At 39.1% G+C, this 19,083-nt stretch overlaps 2 protein-coding genes across 2 annotated transcripts; one reads left to right on the forward strand and one right to left on the reverse strand.

Annotated features, from left to right (window-relative positions):
* The first annotated feature begins 269 nt into the window (after positions 1-269).
* Positions 270-6,553, forward strand: ifi35 (interferon-induced protein 35). The gene is made up of 10 exons (XM_067475908.1): positions 270-333; positions 685-711; positions 1,029-1,109; positions 1,741-1,905; positions 2,091-2,201; positions 2,278-2,422; positions 4,859-4,968; positions 5,079-5,262; positions 5,555-5,658; positions 5,744-6,553. The coding sequence occupies exons 2-10, from the start codon at positions 697-699 to the stop codon at positions 5,948-5,950; spliced, it is 1,122 nt and encodes a 373-aa protein (XP_067332009.1). The 5' UTR covers positions 270-333; positions 685-696; the 3' UTR covers positions 5,951-6,553.
* Positions 6,554-6,801: 248 nt separating this feature from the next.
* On the reverse strand, positions 6,802-18,994 carry bcat2 (branched chain amino-acid transaminase 2, mitochondrial). Its single transcript, XM_067475907.1, has 11 exons — positions 18,816-18,994; positions 16,686-16,757; positions 16,028-16,228; positions 15,823-15,933; positions 14,396-14,515; positions 13,688-13,851; positions 12,008-12,150; positions 11,832-11,917; positions 11,450-11,590; positions 11,050-11,124; positions 6,802-8,242 (listed from the first exon to the last, which is right to left on the reverse strand). Exons 1-11 carry the CDS (start codon positions 18,831-18,833, stop codon positions 8,201-8,203), a joined length of 1,173 nt encoding a protein of 390 aa, XP_067332008.1. The 5' UTR covers positions 18,834-18,994; the 3' UTR covers positions 6,802-8,200.
* Positions 18,995-19,083: the final 89 nt, after the last annotated feature.

Raw genomic sequence — 19,083 nt, forward strand, 5'->3', positions numbered from 1 at the left:
TCAAATATTAAAGGACATAAAAGAAAATCTGAATACTTTATTAAACTTACTGTGCTTGAGAATATTGGGAAAGGAAAAGCTTAAAAGATTGTATTATATTTTTTACCAAAATAATGAATTGTCATAATTAAAATAAGAGGTATTTAGGCATCCACATGCTAATTTGATGAGCACCTCCTCTAAGGCTTCCATTGATGTAGCCTATTATAGCAATGGACAGTTTCCAGTTTTGCAGCGCCCCCTGGTGGAGAAAAGGAGAAATTCAGGTGCCACTGCTGCTGAGAAACAGAAAGTGAAAGAAACTGATTACAGACCAGTGATCGTCGAAAGGAGGTGAGTTCAGTCTCAGCTGCTGTGTAAAGAAAAACGACAGTTTATTTATTTTTATTTAAAGACAATATTAGTATAACAGTATAGTGTAATTTGAACCTTTTTGTTAAACAGTTTTGGAGAAGTTGACTTATTTACAAGATTTCTGTTTTTATAGATGTTTTTCCTGAACGCAGGGCCTACAGATTATACACCATAAGTGATATCGGTTTAAGGGGTTTAATATTTGTTTTATGTGTTTTTTGCACACTGTTTTTGTTAGTACTATGTAGGTTTCAGTAAGTACAGATGAAGCTGTCTTTTAAGTTGACAAGATGTGAAACCTATTGTCTAATAGTTTATGAATTTTTGCAGGCTACTTTCACTATGTCTTCAGATGAGGTGAGGCGTCATTTTGATTTTCTTCGTTATATTGTACAACATACACAAGGTTTTACAAAATGTAGCAGTTTGATTTGTATTACAGGCATTTTCTCTGAACTACAGAAATACAGGTTGTAATTTGTTGCATTATACTAATAGTACTAGATTACTAACTTATTTTTATAAAATGTCTATAAATTCTCACCTTCTCTGGTTTATACATGGAGGATTCTGATTGATCATAACAGTGAATTGAACATTTTTAGTTGGTATTGTAGGTGTTATCATCCACTTTTTCACAGTTGGATTGAGAATTGTGTGACTTTGTGTTGAAGGATTTCTCTCTGGTGGTGGACAACGTACAACAATCCCAGGACACACTGGAGGGAACCAAGGCTTTGATCGCCAAGTACAAGGTGCAATGAAATGTCTGATTTATCCTATACTGTAATATGGCTTATACACTATACTGCTATATTAAAACTATATCACAACATTATAGCTGTAACAATATATATAATTATGAGTACAATTCAACAATATCTTTTTGGCCACAAGTCACATTAGTGTACAGTGTTGAGAGCCAACCAAATGTAATAAGTGATCAAAAATATGTCAGGACATCATCAAATACTGCACAATATAAAGCAATTTAAAGGTCTAAAATAGATGAAATGAAAGCTGACAGCAGCCTTCTGTGTGCTCAAATTCAGCCATAGCTCACTGGACAAAATTTTAGCATTCAGCAGGACAATGAATGATGGTACTGTGGCATTAATATCTGTAATGCCATCAACAGCAAGTTAATCTGCAGCTAGAGGATTCATTTATTTGTTAAGATTTTTAAAATGTTGAGATTCCAATTTTAGTGTATGTGGTCCTCTGCAGTTTGAAACAAAATGCCATGCAGGTCAGACACAACTAGAGTTCTAAAGAATGTCTTACTGGACTCTGGGCTGCCTTTTGTATTGATCAAGTGTTTATTCAATATTGACTTTAATGTTAGTTGCAGCACTAATGGACGCAACCTTGTTTCTGTATCTACAGAAACAATATGATCAGCTGTTGCAGGAACACAATGAGCTGTGTAATGCCACAGACGAGCAGCGGAACCTGGCTCAGCAGTTTAAAAAACGGGCTGAGAAACTGGCCAAGACCATAGCAGTGGACCAGCAGTCCTACAAGGAGCAGATTGGAAATGAGAAGGCATGTGTCCTTAGTCCCACCTCTCTTACTCTCAGAGGGATGTGTGAGCTCCAACTGTGCGGAGTTTCTAACATCGCTGACTGTGCATTATACCTAAAAATTTGTGATTAGCCTTAAATAAAAACATAACATATTTAAAAGGGTACAGGTACTGTTGAGCAGATGTGAGAATTTCTGTCTTCCAGGCAAAGCTAAGGTGTCTAAAAGAGGAGCTAACCGATCTGGTGGGGCAGATCCAGAGAGCTCAGGCAGCCCTGGAGGAGGAAGAGGCCACAAACCAGCATCTGAGAGAACAGAGTGAAGTACGTCAATCTCACACACGGTCTCCTGCAGCCTGGTCCCTGTCGCAGCCAGTAACCGTGTAGCTTTGGATTTCAGGTGTTCTCTGCTGTGCCAGAAAAGGAGCTCGTCTTCACCGGGTTGACGCTAGATGCAGCCGACAAGCAAAGGTTTCAAATGAAATCACATATAGTCTACCCAATGGCTGAGGGAACAGCGCTGGTTACGTTCGAGGAGGAAGATGGTGAGTTTGTGTTCTGTCACAGAGTTATACCAGCTTGCTGCCCCCAATACAGTGCGATTCCTCTTTATTACTGTTGCATGTTTCAGAAATACAAGGTGCTAAAATACAAGAGTTCTTAGTGAGTGGCCAGACAAAAAGCAATAAAACCAAATACGAAAATAAGACAAAACCACTGACACTTAATTTTTTACCTGTAATAGTTTGTTTTGCCCTTGTGGCTCAAGTTAACTTTTTCCTTGAATAATCTGCAAATAGTTTTATAAATGATGTGTAGAGAGACTCAGTGCACTTGTTGGGAATGAGTTGATTGGTGAAAACTCTCATCCTTTTTTCTTCTTCTTTTCCTTTCGGCTGTTCTCTGACGGGTGTCGCCACAGTGAATCATGTGCCTCCATCTAACTCTGTCCTCTGCATCCTCTTCTCTGACACCAACTAACTTCATGTCCTCTCTCACTACATCCATAAATCTCCTCTTTGATCTTCCTCTAGACCTCCTGCCTGGCAGCTCCAACCTCAGCATCCTTCTACCGATATAGTCACAGTTTCTCCTCTGAACATGTCCAAACCACCTCAATCTGGCCTCTCTGACTTTATCTCCAAAACATCTAACATGAGCTGTCCCTCTGATGTCCTCATTCCTGATCCTGTCCATCCTCTTCACTCCCAAAGAGAACCTCAACATGTTAAGCTCTGCTACCTGCTACTCCTTCCATCTTCCCATCACACTCCTGGCACCTGTCAGTACATTTCCATCCTCATCTTTAATCACACTAACCTGCTGCACATCCTTCCTATATCTATCTCTTTGTCTGGCCAACCTGTAGAAATCCACCTCTCCCTCTTTAGTGTCCAACCTAGAATACAAGTCCTCATATGCTCTGTGTTTGGCCTTTATGCTGCATCTCCCTGTACTCCTGTTTACTCTCTTCAGTCCTCTCAGTGTCCCACTTCTTCTTAGCTAACCTCTTTCTCTGTATAAACTCCTGAACTTCCTCGTTCCACCACCAAGTCTCCTTGAACACTTTCCTCTTTCCCGATGACACACTGAGGACCCTCCTACCCGTCTCCCTGATCACATTAGCTGCAGTGGATCTGGAAGCACCTCCTGACCACCCAGAGTCTGTCTCAACTCCTGCCTGAAAACTACACATCATTCTTCCTTTTTCAACTTCCACCACTTTGTCATCTGCTCTGCTTTTGTCCTCTTCATCTTCCTCATCACAGAGTTATTTTACACACCACTATCCTGTGTTGTCTGGCTACACTCTCCCCTACAATAATTTCCAGTCACTGGTCTTTTTCAGATTACAACGTCTACACAAGATGTAGTCCACCTGAGTGCTTCTATTTTCTTATACGTCACCCTATGTTCCTGCCTCTTCTGGAAGAAAGTTTTCACTACATCCATTTCCATCCTCTTTGCAAAGTCTACCACCATCTGACCTTCTGCGTTCCTGTCCTGAAGACCAAACCTGCCCATCACATTCTCATCACCTCTGTTCCCTTCACCTACATGCCCATTGAAATCTGCACCAATCACCACTCTCTCACCTCCGGTGATGCTCTGCATCACTTCATCTAACTCACTCCAGAATTTCTCCTTCTCTTTTAACTCTCATCCTACCTGTGGGGCATAACCACTAACAACACTGAACATCACACCTTGCATTTCCAGCTTCAGACTCCTCAAGCAGTCTGAGACTATTTTCACCTCACAAACTTCTCTTTCAGGATAACTCCTACTCCATTTCTCCTCCTATCTGACCCATGGTAAAACAACTTAAACCCTGATCCTAAGCTTCTAGCCTTGCTACCTTTCCACCTGGTCTCCTGGACACACAGTTTATCCACCTTCCTTCTCTGCATCATGTCAATCAACTCTCTAGCCTTCGCTGTCATAGTCCCAACTTTCAAAGTCTCTACCGTCAGTCCTACATTCTTAGTTTTGCTCTTCTCTCTCTGCCTACGGACACACCTTCCTCCTCTCCTTTGACCAACAGTAGCTCAATTTCCACCGGCACCCTGTAGGTCAACAGGGTTGTTAACCCAGGCCCTGACCGATGCAGGATGGAAGTCAGATTTGGTGCGGAAGTCATGATTCACTTGTTTAATTTGGCGTGTGTTTTACGTCAGATGCCCTTCATGACACAATGCAAAGTCAATACATCTGTTAGTTTTTCTCCCCGTGCAAAAACCTTAATATCCTCATCGTTAAATCTGGAATAACATATTTTGAGTTTCATATAAATCATCAGGAATCCGTTGACACACAGAGCTCTGGAAGCTGCTGACTTATGGCTCTTATGGTCACTCACTTTTAAGCAAATTCTCTGCTACATTCTCTGCATGGGAAGTATTGTCATGTTTATTTAATGTTTGACTGATTATGCCAATGGCTTAAATATTTGAATGGCTCTGCTTTCCTTCTGTCATCAGTGGCCCAGAACATCCTGCGCTTAAAGACGCATCGAGTGGGTCTGGGAGAAGAGTGCCGCATCACTGTGGAGGCCAGGCCAGTTCAGCTGATGGTGCCAACACTGGTGGAGGTACGACAGACTGAATGAACCTAATCTCAATCTTTTTGTTCTCCTCATGCTCATTCAGGTGCAGAATACTTTCTTTTAAGTGGTCTAACATGCTTATCTCGCTCCTGCAGATCGACTCTGAGATTTGTCCTCGACGCATATTACTCTCCAATCTGCCAAAGATGGACACCGAGACCATGCTGAACAGGTTGGAGATCCACTTCTCCAAGAGCAAAAACGGAGGCGGAGAGGTGGAAGATTGTGAAATGCTGACCGACACTGGGACCGTGGTTATTACATTTTTGGAGAATAACAGTGAGCACTCTCTGATCTGAACATATATTACTGAGATTAAAACGAGAAATACAGTTGAAGTAGTTCAGTAAGGATTCAGTGGAGTTCTTTTTGGATGCTGTTGGGAACACTGCAAACGACGGTTAACATTACACAAATATTTGTAATTACAGTATAATATCCAGGTTTTAAACTATGTATGTGAACAAGAACTGAAGAAATCAAAGGCAACATCATGTTTTTTTTCTTTTACTGTAAAGTTTATTGTTAAGACTCCATTTTGGCCATCTGATATACTTTCTACTTTTCTTAGTTGCCAGACATTTGACGGATAAAGAATACCATGAAGTGATGCTAAAAGAAAAGCACAGAGTGAGAGCGACTCCTTTTCTAAATGGAAATATTACTAACCTAAAGGTAAGCCTTTGGCTCTTTGTGTCAGTGAGGCATGCACTCTTTATAACAGAAATTTAAACAGTTTTCTATGGCATTTTTCTTCCAGACCAAGATGTCGATGAGCTCTCGCACAGTGCTGCTGACAGGAATTCCAGACGTCATGGACCGAGACATCCTGCAGGATCTGCTTGAAATACACTTCCAGAAAAACAGCAATGGTGGGGGAGAAATTGAAGCTTTCCTCTACAACCCAATTGGTGAACAGACCTCAGCAGTGTTTAAAGGCATCTCCCCAAAAACAGAGGAGAAGTAGGCTGTAAATTCATTATACATTGTTTTAAAACAAACTCCTTAGGTTCAGGGGGATAACCGTTTGTCTGATGAACAAGCAGGGTCCTCCCTGCAAACGAGTTTTAGTTTTATATTCTGTTCTCATATACAGTATCTTGTGATAAATTTATATCATAGTATGATTTTTTATGTATTATACATAAATGTAATCTAAGAATTAGAAAACTTCAATTCTTGGATGAGGAAAGTGGGTGTTTTCTGTGTAATTTAAAATATATAAATTCATTAAATTCTTATCTCATTTGCAGTCTTAAGATAACTAAGTGTTGGAATTTCCATTCATCCACTCAATATTCAAATGACTTCTCCTGTTAAGCATTGTGGGGGGGGGTGCTAGAGACAACCTCAGCTGTCACTGGGCAAACAGTGGGGAACATTCTGGACAGGTGACCATTCGGTCTCAAGGCTGGATTGGAATTTGTGTTTTATACATAGTACTGATTCATTTGTTAATGGTTTCTATGTGTGGTAAAATATTATTACATTGCATTAGAAAAGACAATGTATAAATGGCATTTTGTTCATCTTTTATTTGTTCACCTTCAAATAAATATGCTGAAATGAACCTGGGGAAAAAATCTATAATTAATATAAAAGATATAATTGTACTTCCAAAGCAGTATAATTTGAGCACAAGTAGTAACCATAGTTTGATATATTTGCATATTTTAGGTAAAAATAAATATATGTATCAATTCTTACTGAAATTCAGATCATTTATTCCTTATGGGGCAACTGGTGTAAGTAAGCTTCAATTTTTGTTTAGTTATTCGGTTCACAGAGGAAACGTCAAAGTAAAAAAAGAAACAAACATTCAACTCAGATGAGATTTAATGTAAAAACACAACAGCCAAGTAAAAGTTACAGCACATAAAAAAAACAACAAAAAAAAACAAACAACTGACATGACTGAAACAATCCAGCTTAATCCCCTAGTGCACAAACTAATACACAGTAACTGAAGATCCGCAGAAGAAAAAACTAAAGTTGACAGACTTGAGGTCAGGCACTTAAGACAGAAGAGACGGACAGGTGTTCAGTATGCGTTTAAAAACAAAATACATTCACAAAGGAAACCAGCGAGGGAAGGACATAAAGCCCAGAATAAACCAAAACACTAGAGACACTGTCAAGTACTTTGGAAGACGCGCTGTCTAGTTGAACATCAAGACAAGGAAAAAATAAGTTAAAAACCTCTAAAATAACACAGTTACTACACATTGTTTTCGCAACAATGACACAGTACTAGTGCAGGAGTAACTGCCAGCATCTAACCGTCCTTCTCTTCTACAGGGTGGGGCCCTAGATTTTGCCTCTTTAATCTCAGCCTTTGTACAGTCGTATTCATAATCAACAAAATCAGCAAACATTAAAACCGCCTCGGCTTCCTCTCGAAAAAAGCTCACTTACATACCCGACGTTTACCAAGGTCAGTGCAAACTCTGGTGTCAGTGTGACGTGGCCCCATGACAACTACCGCAGTACCTTCTCAGATCATTATGTACACGACAGTAACAAAACATATTTTATGATGCCTTTACATGTGTCCACTTATACATTTGAACTACTCACAACTTACAGTTACAATTTTCAGAGAAAACACCACAGGTTTGTAATACAAGTTATTGTTTTTTTTTTTTTCCTTTTCTGCTGTATTCAAATAGTAGCAGTAAACAGTGTAGTGATGAAGTTGATGAGAAACTGTAGTTACAGACTGAAGTGTTATGTTAAGTTCTAAACACCAAATACACAGCCACGTTTAGTACTGCAAATATTTCAACTATGACAATCAATATGCATGTTTGTGCTTCTTTTGTTCATAAAAATAAATGTTACTATGATTTAATCTACAACAATGTGAGGACAAACGCTCAAATTAAACATTTTAAGTTGTAAAGCTTTACATGTCACCACCAAATATTTATTAGAATTTCAATCTGGCCACTTGGATGTGCTTATTTTTTCTTTTTGTAGGGTCAAGTCAAAACATTGCATATTCTTGTTAATATTGCTTTCCAAAGTAAACTGTCACATTCAACCCACCAACCGTATTTAGCAAAGAAAGAAACATCTGTAAGGGTAGAGTGAAGAAGTGTCCCCCTTCTTGGGTTAATGAGTAAGCAGGAGTGTGGCTTGACGGTGGGGACAGGACTGAGGTTTGTCCAATTTATAGGAATAAAGGGACTAACAACGGGTATGTGCGAATTGGCCATTAAACGACCAGTGGAGCCCATTCACTCGGTGTGCGTCCATACTGATAAAGCAAGGAAAGAGAGGAAAGGGAAAATTAATGTTGCATAGGTGAATGTAAAGAATAAAGCTGCTTCATAAGAAGCTTTAAATAAAATTCAACCTGCCACATAATAGCACTGTAACAGTGTGATTTCAAGAACATGACAATAAGCATCAAAAGTGTAAAATAATTTGCAATATAAAGTAAAACTGTGACTCTGAGAACATGCAATTGTAACTGATTCATCCCAACAATACAGTTTTCAGATGGAACAAAGGCTATTCGAGGTCCCAGTGCACTATGGTTTTGTTTGATGATGGGTAACATCACTAACACGCTAACTTATTTTATTTACAAAGACATCGTACGGGAATATTACGATTACAGCCACATTATCACCTGCCAGTGGAACATGGTGAGTTTTGTTGTTCAAATGGTGCAATGTTTAAATCACACAGTGAGTATTGTCAAAGGTCCTCAACTCCTGGCTGAAAATTTAAAACGTTTATTTTCTTACAAAGAGAAAAAACTAAAGAAAACACCAAACATGTCATTGTCCTAAGCTACAAATAGGTTAGTAGTCTGACCTCAGGTGTAACTGTAATTTGGTAAGTCTTTCACATTTATCCCTCATCCTAATGAGGACATTTGTTTATAGAGTCATGAAGTGAAAAAGTGGCACTGAGTACAATTTCCTGGTTTTCTACATGAATTGGTCATGAAATGTGATCTAATAATCACAAATTGTTACAAATGTCAACGAACACATTATTTCTAATCTGATAAAACACAGTCATAATCTTTCAGTTAAGGAGAAAACATCTAAGCAAAGTCCTATCAGAAATGTGTTTACATTTCATGAGATGCAAGAGCAAGAAATTTTATTTTTTAAATAGATTTAAGTGCATAGGAAGCTGCGGAAGAGTTTTATTTTCAGCAGATTTTAAAAATTGGGAATGGATTGCTGAGCGTGCAGAGTTTGGTAGCTCGTTCCACCATCGTGGGATCAACTGAGCTGAAGTTTTGCTAGGTGTCTTCTGTGTGGAAGCCAGTGTAGAGTTCTGAAAAGTGGTGTGACAGGAGTCCTTTTTTGCTGATTAAAAAGGAGGCGAGCGGCCGCATTTTGGATCATCTGCAAGGGTTTGATTGTTAACAGGGTTACCGATATGCACAAAGTGTTGTAGTAATCAAGACGAGATATGACCAGCGCAGGGATGTAGTAGAGAAAGAAAAAGAAGAGGACAAAGAACCCTGGGGCTGAGAGTTAGAAAAATGCCCCTTCTAGGATACTTTGAAGGTTTGTCCCTATAAGTAAGAGCAAAGCAAGGCTAGAGCTGATCTAGAGATGCCCAAGTCAGAGAGTGTGTCATGAGTTCAGTGTCAAAGGCTGCAGATAGGTCAAGTAGGATTAAGACAGAAGACTGGCCTGTGGCTTTTGCAGCCTGCAGAGATTCTACGACCATCAGGAGTAGCGTTTCTGTACTCTTGAAACCAGACTGGTTGACATTGATGAGTTTGTTCTTGGGAAGTCAGAGTTTATTGAAGACTGCTAATTCATGATGAGCTTTCAAAAGAAAGACGGGTCTGTAATTCCTCACAAGGGAGGGGACAAGAGAAGGCTCCTTAATCAGAGGGGTAATCTGGGCCTGCTTGAATGAGGTCGGAGAGGTGCCTGTTGTGAGAGATGTGTTGATGATTCGTGGCCTTAGTGTGGGTGCAACTGCTTGAAGGAGAGTGGAAAGGATCGGATCCAGAGAGCAGGTGCTCGGATGGTTAGAGAGGAGGAGGGTGGATACGTCGTACATACCAACGTGAATGTCAAGGGGGTCTTCGGGAAAGTACATCGTACTACAATGTTGTTGTTTTTGGAGAGCAATGTTTTTTTTTCTGTGGTGTCCAGCCATAAAAACCATGCCTGTTTAATTCGTATATAGTTGACTCGTGAACAGAGATGTTAACCAACTGTAATGAATCCATAAAATCTTTAGCAGTAACTCTAAGGTACTTTTACTGAGCAGTATGCGTTGTGCCTAGAGAGTGATCTTGGCTGGGTACCCACCTCTATTGAGAGTAGCCACAGTACCAAATCAACTAGCCCTTTCCAGCTTCAAGCAAACCAACAACTTTTTATTTCAGTTCTTATGAGATCTCATTTTTGCAAGACATGGCTCACATCAGCTGATCCTGATTGTGAACAGCACAGTTTCCAGTATTTTATCCACCATCACTTTTGTATGTTCAATCGGTTTGCTCAATAAAGACATGGAAGATCATGACTGTTTGTGTTTTTTGATATTTGGGACTTTGGTAAACATCAGGTCACAATTCATTACAAATTTATGCAGGAAACCAGCAAATGCAAACTGCACCATTACTTTTTCTTGCAACTGTTCATCAGTGACATTCTGTCGATTTTTTTCAACTGCTGGCTATAAAAAAACACATTATTTAAGTTAAGAGATCCTGCTATTTGATTATGAGATATGTAATCTAGAAAAGAAATAAAAAAAAAACTTTACTTTAAATTTAAAAACTAAAACTAAATTTAAAAACTTTAAATTTCAAAACAGCTGGATAATGGCTTCATTAATTTATGAAGCAATAGCAGAAAAAATAGCCCCAGTACTGTAGTTTTAAGTTGTCCTATTGCTCTCTGTTGTAAACTGTAAAATCAATGCGATATAAATAAAGTTCCAATCTGTCAAACAACTATACCAACTTAATTAAAAAGGACAAAATAATAGAAATAGCAGTTGAGCTAAGTGTATCTCATGAACAGGCAACTAATTGATTGTTTAGAGTGAAAAGCAATACTCAAGTGCACTTACCTGAATATCAGTAAGCTCTTTGTAAAACCTCTTTGCCAGATCCGGACCATTCTTCATGGTAGGAATCTGATATGTCTGAGAAAATAAAACAGAAGCAAATGCTGAATTAAAAGCAGAGCGTTTACATGCAACCGGTTATCATTTTTTTCCCACTAAGCTGATTTCTTAAACATCATGTCATAGAGAAACCTGGTTACTCTAATCAGTGTAGGAGCTTACAGAAACCAAATTTTACTGGGTGAATTGTCCAGGACACTTCAATGCTGTGTATATAATGAAGTCTGCATTTAAATTAATTAATTCCACCTAACTAAAATTAAACTTTCTTTTAGACAATTTGCTATTAAGCAAAAAGACAGAAGAGAGAGAACATGAAAAGGACAACCTGAAATCTACATACCTTTCCTCTGTAGAGGAGGCTGCCTACAGGACAGACTACACAGGCTGTTCCTGCACCAAACACCTCTAGGACCCTTCCAGCATCCAGAGCTTTGAGCAGTTCTTTCATAACCAGTGAACGCTCCGTCACTTTAAACTCACCCTGAAACACAAGACAGGACAATAGTTTAGTGAATGAGAATCAGAATGATGAATAAAAATAGATATAGCTTGTGGAAGAGACTGAAGGTAAACTGAAAAAACTATTTTTTCCTGTCACCCAGGGTTCCACATTTCTCTCATTTAAATAAAGAAATATTTCAAATTATCCAACAACAGCTGGATCTGTGATAATTCTCAACACTTTAACAACTGGTGACTGGTTTCTTCTCTGGTCAACTTACCCAGGCTCTGGCCAGGTCCAGCAGAGACTGCCTGGTGACTCCTGGTAAAATGAGGCCATCCAGAGGAGGGGTCACCAACTCTTTCTCTGCCAATTCAAACACATGCAGCCCATGAATATTTTTATCCCTGAAAACCATTCTATATAGAACAAAAGTAGCTGGAACAGAGAATTAACCTCCTTTCTCGTTAGTCCAGTAGATGAAGAGGTTCATGGTGCCGACCTCCGTGATCTCCTCCTGCTCTCCATAAAGCCACAGGACTTGTTGACAGCCACGCTTCAATGCCTCATACTGTACGGCTATCGTTGGCCCATAGTTACTGGAGAGATGTATTAGAGATGCTGAAGCCATGTTTTTTCACATTCTATTTTTCCTGTGCCCCAATTTACTGAGCTACTGACAAAGAGGAGATGACATTTTAAGGTTGTTACAAAATTAATAGAAGTGGATTTCTTGTGCTTTATGACACTGATCCAGTCCCCAAATACAAGTGTTTGTGCCAAGACAGTGTACCATGTGATTTTCAATCAAAGCTAACCGTTTTAACAGAGAAATAAAACTACCTGTAAACACCACAGCAATCTCAATTTTGGCCAAGTATGTGTCTAATGCAAAATTGTTTCACGTGGAATTATCAATATCCACTCGGGTTAGGTGCCATACAGAAGCAATACTTCCAGTAACAAAACCTGCAGTAACTGTACTTGAATTACAGTGCTTACATAAAATTTTATAATTGCTTTTCAATTGGCAAAGGTTTATCTGTGAAAAATGGTAATTTAGTAACTAAAACTGTGAAGTGCACAAAATTGCTAATTAGTATCATAGAGAAGGCAAGTAAATGAAAACAGAAGAACTTCCGATGAGATAAGTCCAGCAGGTCCAGGACATTTTACTTTAGAAAGAAAAAAAAAAAATCTAGGAATTCAAAATCTATAATTCTGTCTAGCTGTTACAGAGCAACTACCCAGATTTACTCCTCACGTACGTGTGACCAAACCAGGTTAAATCAGGCTTGTTAGGTGAATTGCATCACCGCTGCCCAATGGGAGGAGAGAAGATTTTGTTGGCTTAGTGTGTCGAGTGGGTGTTCAGTAGTGGTATGTAATCACTGTGGAGCTGAGCAGGTGTTACTTTAGGATACCAGAGTCACGTGGACGCAGACCTGGGATTACGGACATAGTAGAATGAGGGGGGATTACAGGAGCTGAATTGCAAAAGCTGAAGAGATCCAACCTAAAATAACCTTCTCTGTGGAAAAATTAAGATTTCATAGCAGGTGGGAAAGTTTCTCCTGCTGTGACATATAAGTGTAGTACTGCTGTCTGTGAAAAAGTCATGTTTATTGCATGTGTCAAATCTCTTCTTTAATTATAAGCAGATATTTATATACGTCATACATCAGCAGGAATATCACAAAAAAATATAATGAAGTCTTACAAAAAAAAACAACCTGAAATAATACAGCATGAACATATCTATCAGGTCTGTGGCTGCCTTTCAAGGCTTATTAAGGAGAGTGGAAGGTCCAGAGAGTTGCACTCTGCTTGGTACCACTGCTTAATGAAAAGACAGCGGTGGACTGAAGCACTTCAGAAACATCACCCTGCTGTGACAAAACAGATCTTTGTGCAAATATAATACTCCTCAAAAAATCCAATTGCACTTGCAAAAATACATGTTTGCGTGATAAAGTCTCAAAGTGAATCAGATATTCAGCTTTTCTTTACTTTAGTTATAAGTAAGTTTATTGTTTCAGGTCTACTGACACTGATAGTCATGTTTTCATAGCAGAGCGTTCGGTCACAGGACTTGCTGCTTTATTGGACTCAAATGAGGAAACATTCCAAACTCACCCTCCCATCTTATAGGCCCCCACACCTCCTTTCCAAGCGCGGACAAATGAGGGGTCTGCCAGCAGAGACACTGGGTTGAAAGACCCAGTGGCAAAGTATGGCCCCACAGGGCCAACGATGACAAAGAGTGTTGCTTTTCCTGTTCGGGACACGCCAAGGGATGGCTGCAGGAGAGGGAGGAGAAGACATGTAATTAGGAGCAGGAAGTCTGCTTGTATGACAGTTAATTACAGGCACTTTTAACAGCTTGACTTAATTAGAAGGTTTCTGCAGAGTTCACTAAATTAAATTTTAAGCATTGTGTATTTATAACACACAGAATAAACTGAAAACCTATTTCACTTTCCTACCAGTTCCTTTCTTTCTACTGTAGTTCATGAAAATTAATGGGTACATTGTACAAAAACTATACAACTTTATCTAAAATTGATTGATCATCTACGTTTTTTAATGACACAGTATACGTAACAGTAAAAAAAAGATTTAAAAAGCATTCCACAACACAAACCTTTATGAATTCACTTTACTTAAAGATTACAGAAGTATATCATCTGCATACAGCCTACAAAAATGATGCCTACTTTATACATGACATTAAGAAGTGTTAATATCTTCCAAGTCTGGTGGTGCTGAGTTTGGTGCTTTCCCAGACTTGCAGAAACTTAAATTATTAGTTTAGCTGAACCTGACATTGCATGTTAAACTCACCTCAGTTCCTATAAAGGTGGGTCTGATGTACAGGCTGGCATCCTGGGAGTAGGGAACCCACTCCTGGTCAACTTCCACCAGCTTCTTAATGCACTCCAGCAGTTCACCCTTATCAAACAACTACAAGCACAAAAGACATTAGTGGACACCTTTAGTTCTTCTATAGTTCTGCTTCCATCACTTGCTTTACTATTACAAAAACATGAGAAAGATGAAATTGACCAGTCATTACAAAAAAAAAACAGTCCATTCCTGTGTGATATGACACTTTCCAGCTTATGACAAGTAGAGTATTAATTTAAAATACTTCAAAAAATGTATATTAGGGCCGCAATTATTTATTATTTTCATTGCCAATTATTGTAGCTCTATACAACATCCAAAACAATAAAATAAAATATCCAAAAGAATTTCTCAAGATGGAATAAAATCCTAAAAGGTTAAAGGTAAATAAAATTGAAATATGAACAAATTATCACACTAATTAAAGACTGAGTATGTTAAATGTTGACATTTTTATATTACAATTGCTAATCTACATTTATATCTAGATTAGCAATTGTTTGCTTCTGTGTAGCCCACAGCAAAGACTGTGTGGAAGAGGTTTATCATGTGCTGCATTTTTCCCACTGTGTGCTGCTTTCATGATAAAGTAGTAACTCTTACATCAGAATAAAGAAAGCAAGCCAACACTTATTAGCTTGAGGGCGTTGGTCTATAATGTAACTGGTCTGATCCTGCAAAATGCAAGAATCAGGGGAATTTAAGCTGCAGTCAGACCAACAGCAGGACTACAATACAACAAAGAGGGACTGTGTGGGTTTAGACATGTTATACAATCAGGGTGTTTGACCCAGTGGGTACAGCTGCTTGCGCTTGCTATATGTTTTGCTCCATTAACTTGTACTGCTTTACTGCAGAGCCAGGACTAAACCAGGAGTTTTGCCACATTTGTTTTATCTGTGACAGTACGCTGTTTTAGTTTGGGTCAGAATCATTTTAAGTGCCCCAAAAACTGCAGCAAAGAAGTTTAGAATATTATGAGGCAGGACCTGTAAATATAAATTCTATCCTTCATCACTACGGTCAGGACATAAGAGTAAAAATACATGTTACAAGATATTCTTCTATAAGAATGTTGATTTGGTAAACGGTCAGATGACATTACGTTGCAGTCAGGCTGAACCCACAGTGCCAACAGATCGGACCCATTCAAATTAAATGAGGTGGGTGAGTTCATTCATGCAGAGCTAAATTCTGAACTGGGGCTCTGTGTCTCCTGCTCATCTAAATACTGTTTCAAGCTGAACTAGCCCAAAAACTATTTAAGTGTAAAAAGAAAAATTGAATATATTGGCCAAACCATTATGTTGGTTTTCTAAAAATGGGATGACGTTTCTAAAGATTAGGTGGGGTTACAAACTCACAGGAAGGCAGCTTCTCTCGGACCCCCGATGCATCCTCTCCATGTTCAGCATGGGCCTGAACAGACGGATGTGGTTGTCGACTCCACGAAATGCCTTCATGCCTTCAAACAGCTGGAGAGCAGGAAGACAGTAGCACAGAAGACTTTATCTCTGAAAATATCTGGGACACTCAGGACACCCTTGGGTGCTTCTGCTTCTCTCTTACCTCTATGGAGTAGTGCAGGGCAGAGCTGGCAGGGTGTAGTGATAGGTTCTGGAAAGGTTTGATTTGTGGAGCCTCCCAGCCTCCCTTCTCCGACCAGTCGATGGTTAACATGTGGTCGGAGAACTGTTTGCCAAACACCAAGGTGGAGGGGTCGGGCTTCGGCTTGCATGCTGCGCTACGTTCGATGGTGAGGTCTGTTGCCTGGGATGGACATAGACAAGCAAGCCAGAGACAGACGGAGAAAAAGAAGTAGGGGACAGAACAAGAGCAGAGCAAGCGCCGAATACAGTGATTGTTTTTAAATTGTTGTTATTGACAGAGCATGCTTAAAAAGGACAATTAGTGGATTGTTATTGAGAGTCAGTTAAAGTGCTGACTTGTTTGGTCAATTAGACACATTTAATTTAATTCAATTAAACTGAATTAAATAATTACAACAGGCAGACAGTGAAGGAAAGACAACAGGGGAAACAAAATTTGAAGTTCTTGGCAACTTGTCCAAGATGAAGTTTAAGAGGCAAATCCCTTCTCTACATACACTTACTTGTCTACATAACGATGTATAAACATATAATAAAGTTACTCTGAGACAAAACCCCCATACTTGAATGCAAACCTTACCTGATGACAAAGGAAATACTAATGTTTTCTTTATTACCTTAAAGGAGCTGGCAAACCGCAGTGAGCCAAAAGAAAAGGGGAGAGCCTGAACCAGTCGTCCATGGAGTGCCTACAAATAAAACATGACAAAGCTTTTTGCAAAACAGCACAGTCACTGGTCAAGTATAAGGTTACACCTAGTTAAAACAAATGCAGGCTAATCCAAGAGTCCTGTAATGAATTTGAATGATGGCTTTTGTCTATTATTGTGTCCACCTCCTTTATGTAAGGGCAGGACAGATAACACGTTTTTTGTAAAGGACGCCACAGTTCAACAGCACCACAAACTATATCCTCCAAAAATGACCATAAAGTTTGATCATAACCTCCCTAAAATTGAGCTTAATAAAACTGAATACAATATTTTCAAGAAGGGAGGACTTACTGAAGGACTCTTTGTGATGTGTACCTGATAGTCAAATGTATTTTCCTGGAAACATGCTTATAAAATACTGCATAATCTGTTCTGTTACTTATTTATTTATTTTTATTTCTTTGGAGGTTACATTTCTTTATGCAGCCTTGGGGATGCACAGGGGGCCTGGCCTGACACTGTGTGATTCTGTCTACAGTTCACAGTTTATATCTAGTCACATGCATCAACACAAGTGCTCTACTCTAAATAGAATGGGCCACACATGCAAGCTAGTGTGCAACCTGAGGAATGCAAGGTGAGGTTGAGTTGGCAAGGAGCTATAAAATAACTGAACCAAGGAAAAACCAGCATGGAAACGGTATGTGTTCTACGTGGCTACAAGTCAAGTCACATGAGAACTAAGGGCTGAAACCTTCCTTGTGGCTATTGTCCACAACATGGGTCCACATTCACACCTGGAAACCAGTCTTAACAAGTAAAGCAGGTTTACGTCACTGGTTTTACTGTCTTCCTTGTTTATGGCGTTCTGCCTGACTTTATGTTAGTTCCTGACAAGGGGGCAATATGGACTACATTTTTATTGTCATTTAGTCATAAGTCTGCTCTTCTGGTGTTAATATGGAATGAAGCAGTCACTGGTGTTTATCTGGGATGGATGTTAACAAGAAATTTATCACCGTGCTGCCAATGGTGGTCTCATACAGTTATGGAGTTTACATTACAAATATTGTGCTAAGTTTGATATGCTGTGCTACTGATGTTAGTGTATTTGGCAATTTATTTTCACGTTACTCATATTTTTACCACCAGGAATGACTGTATATTTGATGCCTCGGCGATTCCTGCAAAAAGATGCACAGCTCTGCTGCTGGAGTTTGCAATCTGAATGGATGATGCAAGTTTAGTCAAAATTACAGGTTTGAGTAACTTATTTCAAGTTATATTAGATATTTGCAGGATATATGTATTCTGCATGTTTTCGAATATATTTTTATTCAAAAGCAGATTTTTAGCCCGTTTAGCTCATTTTTGCCCACAGGCCAACTGAATTAGCAAATTATAGCATCAGATAGCATATGAATATGCGCCTACTGTGAACAAGCAGCAGTGTAAACTGACAAATCCGATTAATTACCAATACAAAACACTTAATACGGGTAGTGCATGAATATTAATACACACAGGGAAGGGGCATATTTTGAAACAACTGGCCATCGGAAGATATGAATGCTGGCTTGTAGCCACAAACCGAACCCCATTTAAAAAATCTGGCAACTTAATAAACGCAGGGTAATTGTGTAGCCTATAAGAACGACCCAGAAATCCACTCATGACTATTCCACGATCGGTGTGACATATCTGTCAATTCGGTACATAAACAGTCTAACTTACCACAAGCACGTGTTAAAAACATAAGCTTAACCAGTTTTAGGTGCCACGTCAAACTCGAACTAACGGTACAGAATAAAAGAATTCCAGAAAACCTCGATTTGCTTTATAAGGTGTCCATCTTTGCCAACAAGGTGGAGAAATTTAGTTTCCAATTTCTGCATGACTTTTGGTTTTATATCAATTTTGCCTCCCTCGGCGATGACTGGACAGACACATCATGTCGTGTCAACCGATTTTAAGGACTTTTATCTCTCTCGGTCATTATCGGATCATTTAACACGTATTTAGGTGAATTATTTACCCAGACAATCTAAGTACACAGATAACTTATTACATACAGACCACGATCAATGAACTCACCGTCCGGAGAGCTGCCATCTCCTCTACGTAACGCTGATAGACAAGATTACTTGTTCGGGTGGAAACGAACACTCGCCAAAAAAATCGACTTGAGTTCCGCTTTGCAATATGAGATGCTGTTTACGCCAGAAATCCTCCCAATAATAAAATAAACATTTAGGACGTTAGTTCTTTAACAAATAACCTAACTGGTTTATGCGTTTTAACAGCTTGTGACTCTTTTATAAATACTTTTTTTGTGCGTTATTAATTTCACATCACCAGGACT

This window comes from Channa argus, chromosome 15, assembly GCF_033026475.1.
Source record: "Channa argus isolate prfri chromosome 15, Channa argus male v1.0, whole genome shotgun sequence".
Classification (NCBI taxonomy): domain Eukaryota; kingdom Metazoa; phylum Chordata; class Actinopteri; order Anabantiformes; family Channidae; genus Channa; species Channa argus.